The 7500-nt window shown below is 48.8% G+C and overlaps 1 protein-coding gene across 1 annotated transcript in view; it reads right to left on the minus strand.

The window, feature by feature from the left end:
• Nucleotides 1–1151: 1151 nt before the first annotated feature.
• Nucleotides 1152–7500, minus strand: part of slc4a2a (solute carrier family 4 member 2a) — a 15512-nt gene continuing 9163 nt past the window's right edge. Inside the window, exons 9-22 of the mRNA XM_074687840.1 lie at nt 7327–7477; nt 7068–7164; nt 6797–6981; nt 6476–6695; nt 5231–5434; nt 4977–5125; nt 4560–4754; nt 4055–4264; nt 3812–3901; nt 3552–3718; nt 3181–3434; nt 2927–3096; nt 2354–2527; nt 1152–1377 (exon numbers count right to left, since the gene is read on the minus strand). Of these exons, the coding sequence (XP_074543941.1) occupies nt 1297–1377; nt 2354–2527; nt 2927–3096; nt 3181–3434; nt 3552–3718; nt 3812–3901; nt 4055–4264; nt 4560–4754; nt 4977–5125; nt 5231–5434; nt 6476–6695; nt 6797–6981; nt 7068–7164; nt 7327–7477 (2347 nt within the window). The 3' untranslated portion in view covers nt 1152–1296. The remainder of the gene's footprint in view (nt 1378–2353; nt 2528–2926; nt 3097–3180; nt 3435–3551; nt 3719–3811; nt 3902–4054; nt 4265–4559; nt 4755–4976; nt 5126–5230; nt 5435–6475; nt 6696–6796; nt 6982–7067; nt 7165–7326; nt 7478–7500) is intronic.

Consider the following 7500-nt stretch of genomic DNA (forward strand, 5'->3'; position numbering starts at 1 on the left):
CACACTGGAGTGTAATTGATTATTTTTCTGTAAATAGGGGGTAGCTACTTTTGTTTAATGCTGTGGGTTAAAACATATATTGAAACTTCAGAACTTGAGTATCATTAATGTGTTTCTCCCTTGTGGGCCATTAGGGGGGGCTATGAGTGTTTGAAGGAGCTGCTTGGGCCAGGCAGCTCAGCTCAGTCAGACCAAGTTGTTAAACTGGAGATCGCAGCGAGAAACAGTGCTGTCTAATATTTAGAAACATTAAAATTGATTGTTTCCTGTGGTGGCTGATGGGTGTCAGATGATTTGTAAAAGCCACAACACAATGAAACTACAGCCACAGCAGAAGAAAAGAGGACAGTTATCCCAACGTACACAGAAAAACTGTGACAGTAAGTAAATATTTTTCTTCTTTAACTTCATCTTTAATAAATACAGCTTAGTATGGATGTTGTAATATCCTTCATCGTTCTTATATTTCTTTATTCACTGGAAAACTACGTCATCTTATATTTGTTTATATTTGTTTTAATTTTCAGTTTGTAAATATTTCACTTACACACTGTAAAATAAATCACTCTTCTCATACTACAGCGTTGCCAGATTATTTTTTTGGTAGTTTTTTTTACTCACGGGGGCCCCCCCCCCTGATCTCTGGGACCAGTACAGCTGCTTTTACTGGGGACACAGGTTTGAATGAGCTGATCCATTCAGAGATTTGAACAGAAACAGGATCAAACTGCAGAGTTCAGACAGAGGAGCAGGAAGCAGACCTGGACTGTCTGAGTCTTCAGACTGAACCAGAACAGGTGGCTCAGAGGTCTTTACCTAATGTGACCCAGGGACCAGGACCCCCCCGAGAGGCTTGTTTGGGATGAAACAGTCAACAATCTGAGTGACTACAAACAAACTCCTTCAGCCAATCAGAGCACTTAGAGAGGCCTGATAGGAGGGGCTCCAACGTCACCTGATCATACCAGGACGTCTACACGAAAACCCACAGACAATGAAACAGTTTGAATAAAACTCAGAGACCATCAGAAAGTTACAGATGAAAGATTTCTTTATTGACAGAGACTCACAGAGACCATCAGAGACCATCAGGGACCATCAGAGACCATCAGGGACCATCAGGGACCATCAGAGACCATCAGAGACTCAGAGTCAGACTTTAGCTTGATCTGAAGAGTTTACAGAGCCACACAAACACTCAGGACTGAGTCCAGGTGTCGGTCACTCAGAGGCAGATTATAAAAACAGGGTTCAGGTCTACAGGATTCACGTCAGGGAGGCACCGTCTTCAGCCGATCACACCGGCATCTGCAGCTGTGAGTACTCATCCTGGACCTCCTTCTCCTCCAGGTGGGGCTCTGCATCATCAGCATCCAGCTGCAGGACCAGAGGTCAGAGGTCAGGAACACAGGCTGTTACCACGGCAACCAAACCAAACAGACCACACAGAGACCAAATAAAGACCCCACACAGAGTGATCATGTGTTCCTCCAGCACAGGGGTCTTCAACCTGTGGCTCTGGAGCCTCAGGCGGCCCTTTGACTCCTTTGCAGTGGCTCCTTGTAGCTTTAAAAGTATTATTAAAATAAAGGGATTTTAATATCTTAATGATAACGACACAGAAAATAAGTAAAATCATAATATAAAAAAAATCGAATTAAAAATGCATCCCCTCTTGTAACAAAGCTTTAATTTTTTGTGATTTTTTTTGTAATTTTTTCTTTTAGTTTTTTGGATTTTTTTTTAATCGATATTTTTGACATTTTTGCAAAGAAGTCCACATTTTTTAAAGATTTTGCAAATTTTTAATTCTTTATATAAATCCCTCTTTTTTTGAAATTTTAAAAAAGTTTTTACAATTTTTGGAAATTAATCAAAATTTTGAAATAGCATCATTTGATTTTTTTTTGCAAATTTATGACATTTCATCAATTTCTTTGAAATTTTGCACATTTTTTAAATTCATTTTTCATTTTGCAAATTTTTGATCGTTTTTTCAATTTCCAAATTTTGCAAAATTTATCAAATCTATGACACCACAAATTTCTTTTTTTTCTTAAATTTGCAAATTTATTAAAAAATAAATCAATTAATAAAAATAAAAAATTAAGAAATCACACGTACAAATTTATTAACACAAAAACTTCTCGTTTAGATAATTATTCGCCTGATTATTCACTTTTTTTGTCTTAATGTGAAGATAAAGTAAATTTTATGGCCCCTGAATGACTTTCATCCAGGTGATCTGAGGAAAAACGGCTGTTTTGAAAGTAAAGGTTGCAGACCCCTGCTCCATCAGGTGGACTCAGGGTCCTCCCTGCGTTCAGACACCAGGGGGAGCTCACACACTCACACTCTGCATCTCCCTCCAGCTGAAGATACGCGGCAGCAGCAGCATCCTCACGGGGATGGTCAGCAGCAGCATGAAGGGGAATGCCAACGCCGCCGCCGTAGCCATGACGACCCACAGGAGCGACAGACAGATCAGCTGGACCACCGTGTACAGGTGCATCCTCAGGGTCCGCACCTGGAACAGACAAGTCACAGCCAATAAGTCCCATTCAAACCAGCCCCAGGTCAGCACCAGTCCAGACCAACGAGTCCAGACAGGTCACAAGTCAGGTCTGAGTTAATGTAGATCCTGGACGTCCTGAACAAGTCAACAGAAAGAAACCAGATCCAAGTCCCAAATCCAAACCAAAAAGTCCCAAATTAAGTCACTTTCACAGACACAGGGTCAAGTCCAGGCCGGAGTGATCCCACTGAGCAAAGAGAAGCTCAAAGGAAGTCCTTTCAACGTCTCCTTGCTCAGTGGGTTGGTTAAAGTCTGAGTTATTTCACAGGTTTTGGTGTGAGGGGGTTGGTCTGGTCAGTCGTCAGTCCCCCTGGAGGATTGTGGGGTTCATGGTCAGAGGGCGGGGCTAACCTTGCGGACATAGTTTTGGTCAGGGTGGTACTTTGGGGGCATCAGCAGCAGGATGAGTCTGTCGGTGAGCTGGATCCCGTTCAGCGACATCACCCCCATGTAGAGGAAGATCCCAAACAGCACCGCCAGAGGGATCTGACGCAGGACTTCCCCGATGACGATGGACAGACCTGAGAGGGGACACAGACCGGATCAGGAGTCAGATTAGGGACAGGAACACCAGAGGGAAAAATCCTCTGCAGGGACCATCGTACCCACTAACACGGCCACCACGAACCCCGTCACCCTCTGCTCCTTCACCTCCTGGATGCGAGGCTTGTCTCCAGGGGCGACGGCTTTGCTCATGACAGTGAGGGCGTTGGTGTGCGTGACGGAGCGAACGGTGGCGGCAGATAACCACGGCAAACCGAACAGCGCCGAGAGTCCACCCACCACCACGATGATGAGGAGGTCCACGTGAAAACCAGTTCCCTTCACCAGCATCCTCTCCTTCTTACTGACAATCAGCCTGAAGGACAGACCAGACGAGACACGGTTCCTCGGTCAGTCTGCCCCCAAAACAAACAAACAAACAAACAATAAACAAACAGAACACAGCTGTAAACAGAGGAGGAGGGGCCTGTACGCTGTGATCTGAGACTCCATGAAGATGAGGATGAAGACCAGGATGGCTGGCAGGATGCTGGCACCCATCATCCAGACAGGAAACTGTCCGTCCGACCCCAGAGGAGAAATCAGCCAACCCCGCTTCTCTGGACTGGACACGGAGAATCCACTGGGCACGTTCAGTTTCTGTCGGCCAATCAGAGCAGGATTTAATCCCTTCATCTCAGTTTGTTCAGCAAACACAGGACTCTCTGGGTCTTAAGTCCGCTACGGTCTGACCTGGGTGTAGGTGTCCTCCACGCTGCTGTCCACCAGCACCATGATGAGGATGGCAATCGGGACCCCGAAGTCTCCGATGATCCTGCGGAGCTGAAACACACAAAAATCAGACACATCCGGTCTCAGAGGAAAACCAGTTCTTGTTTTTGGTTCCCTGTACCATCGTACCTCCAGTCTCTAAAAGTAGTTAGAGCTGGATCCGGTCTGGACCAGGTCTCTGTGGGCCCATGTCAGTGTACTCACCCGGCCGGGGAAGAAGGAGCTGTTCTTGAACTTGCGGAGGTAAAAAGCGATGAAATAAGTTCCAGACATGAGGACGAGCGACAGCAGAGCCGTGTTTGGTTCTCCAACCACTTTCCCAGAATGCCTTGCGATTTCAGTGTAGTTGCACTGGGGTGATGGCACAGTGCTGTTGTCATGGGAACAGATTTTCAGAGGATGCTCCTGAAAGATCTGGAAAAGACAAACACACATGTACCTTCAGTGTCTGTGGGGCTCAGGGTCCAGAGGGTCAGACCAGCTCATCCTGGTCTACACAGACCGCCCCCCTCTCTCAGCAGATCAGAAACAGGAGCATGAGGGGCAGGAGGACCCTGACCTATGACCCCTGATGGTCATGTGATCTTGGTGTTAGAGGGGGCAGTGTTTGTGTGTCCCCTGTCAGATCCTTCCAGTCTGGACCTCGTTAAATGGATCTGGGATTTCGTGAAGGCCTCGCAGCATGCTGACCTTTGACCTCTGGACTCACCTTGACCAGTTTGGCGAAGGTCTCGTAGATGAAGATGAGGGAGATGAGGAAGGAGAAGATCTCCTGAGTGAAGCGGGACACGTAGCGAACCAGGATGCTCCCCTCAAAGGCCACAGTGAGGACGACGATGAGGACCAGCCAGACACCGATCCACAACCGCCCCGTCAGGTAGTCGACCCCATTATCTTTACAGAACTACACACACACACACACACACACACACACACACACACACACACACACACACACACACACACACACACACACACACAGTATCACGTCTCAGGAGCACAGACTCAGAGGGACTTGCTCGGGGACAGCACTCGCTTCAAACCAGAGGCAAACAAAGAGGGTCCAGGACTGAGCCCTGAGGACCGCCTGTGGCGGATCATGGTCTGACTCAGTGCGTGGACTCACCGTGTAGAAGGCCTCTTCGAACACCAGCAGCGGTCCAGAGAAGCCGATGATCAGCAGAGGCTGGGCGCTGAGGACGCTGAAGATGATGCCCTGCAGGGACGTGGCCACGATCAGCTCCGACACGCCGATCAGGCCGTCTGTCTTCTCACCTGGGTCACAGGGACAGAGAGACCCCAGCTGTTAAACCTTTAGAGTCCAAAGGTGTGACATGATGGGGAGGTGGACCCCCTGAGAGTCTGAGAGTCCGGACTCACCCAGCAGTCCACCAAAGGTGATGGCCGGGGACAGGGCTGCGAAGTAGATGAAGATGATGGCGGCCATGCACTGAGGGTTCAGAGCATCCCGAAGGTCGCTGCGGTACTGAGGGTAACGCCGAGTCACGTCTTTGATCAGACCTCCGAAAAGACGACCAGAGCGCTTCAGGGGCTCGTCGCTGTGTTTGGAGGGAACGAGGGATTCTGGAGGACAGGAACGAAGCGTCAAGTGAAAACCACCAGAACCACCTCAGTCTTTGACCCCTGTCTTTGACCCCTGTCTTTGACCCCTGTCTTTGACCTCTGTCTTTCACCTCTATCTTTGACCTCTGTCTTTGACCTTTATCTTTGACCTCTATCTTTGACCTCTATCTTTGACCTCTGTCTTTGATCTCTGTTTTTGAATTCTGTCTTTGACCTCTGTCTCTGACCCCTGTCTATGACCTCTATCTTGACCTCTATCTTTGACCTCTGTCTTTGAATTCTGTCTTTGACCTCAGTCTTTTACCTCTGTCTTTGACCTCTGTCTTTGACCCCTGTCTTTGACCCATGTCTTTGACCTCTATCTTTGACCTCATTTTTTTTACCGCTATCTTTGACCCCTGTCTTTAAATTCTGATGTTTGTCTCTGACATTTGTCCCTGATCTCTGTCTCTAACCTCTTTCTCTGACCTAAGCTTGAACCTTTGTCTCTGACTATTGTCTCCAACCTTTGTGTCTCATCTCTGTCTTTAACCTTTATTTCCAACCCCTGTCTCCGTCTATGACCTCATTTTTAACTTTGTTTCTGACCTTAGACTATGACCTTTGTCTCCATCCCTGACCTCTGTCTCCAGCCTTAGTGTCTAACCCTTTTGTACTAACCTTGGTTTCTGACCTTTGTTTTTGACCCCGATCTCAGACTATGAGATTTATCTGTCTCTAATCTCTGTCTTTGACCTTTATTTTAAATATCTGTCTCTGACCTCTGTCTCTTAACTCAGTCTTTGACCTTTGTCCTCGACCTCAGTCTTGAACCCCAGTCTTTGACCTCTGTCTGTGGTAAAGTGGGTAATTTCTCAATGAACCTGACCCTCAGACCCTGATTGTTGTGACCCTGACCCTCAGGCTCTGGATCTCAGACCCTGACCTTCAGATCCTGGCCCATAGATTCTGACCATTGTGACCTGTCAGGTTAAAGAGGCTGAGACGGTCTGCAGAGTCTTGGGGATTGGAGGATCTGGGTTTAATGTAAAGACCCTGGACCTTGGTCCTGCGGAGCGTCGGCCTGTTTCTCCTGCAGTTTCCCGCTCTGCTCCTCCTCCCTCTTTCGCAGCATCTCTCGTTGGAAGCGAGCGACGGCGTGGAGCATATCATCACCGCCGACCTCAGAGGGAGGGAGGACCACGCTGCAGTCCAGGAAACGGTTGATGGCAGCCAGCAGGTCCTGCCGGTCGTCAGCCTGATACGCAGCCTCGTGAAAGTTCTGAGGGAGCAGAACCCATGGACAGCGTTACCCCAGGACAGTGCTCTGATCCCTGATCCCTGGTCCCTGATCCCTGATCCGGGTTACTGCTGCAGACTCACCTTGTCCGACATGAGCGTGGAGATGGATCGTCCAATCTGGTGATAGTCGATGTTGGCGATGGGCGGGCCCAGCAGGAGGAAGAGGAACCTCACAGGAACAGGCACCTCCAGGACGGACTCCAGCAGGACGGCCTCCTGCAGCCTCACAAAGGCCATGGAGGGCTGGTCCAGGAAGTCCACGCTGCCTGCAGACACAGAGCGGGGCGTCAGTGAACCCACGGAGCCTGCAGTGCCGTGAGACCGCCATGAGACCGCTGTGTGTCCTACGTACCCACGAGGACAACAGTGGCCTCCGCTCTCTCCGGGATCTTCTCCATCAGCTTCTCCTCGTGTTTGGATCTGGCGTGGCAGAGGGGCGGGGCTTCTTTCTGGACACACATGCATTTTTACAGGTCAAAGGTTAAAAAGGCGGTCCACGTGACACCAGAGGCTCTTTGGAGGGTCTGATACAGGTGTGACCTTCACTCGCTCCTTAAGGGAGTCACAAGTTCTCCTAAGACACAGATCAACACACGGTCACATGACTTCACCTTGGTTTTCTCTCCATCAGCCTCTCTGTGATTGGTCACGCTGCTGGTGGTGTGCTCTGATTGGGCGATGTGTCTGTCAATCAGGTTGGACAGGTTGGCTGCTGAGATGTTCTTGCTGAAGGAGCTGTGATCCTTCTCATCACTCGGATGGCTGAGGGGAGACAAAGACCACAT

The sequence above is a fragment of the Halichoeres trimaculatus genome, unplaced genomic scaffold (genome assembly GCF_033239565.1).
Source record: "Halichoeres trimaculatus isolate MK-OKI-2021-1 unplaced genomic scaffold, fHalTri1.1 fHalTri1_scaffold_15, whole genome shotgun sequence".
In the NCBI taxonomy this organism is placed as follows: Eukaryota; Metazoa; Chordata; class Actinopteri; order Labriformes; family Labridae; genus Halichoeres; species Halichoeres trimaculatus.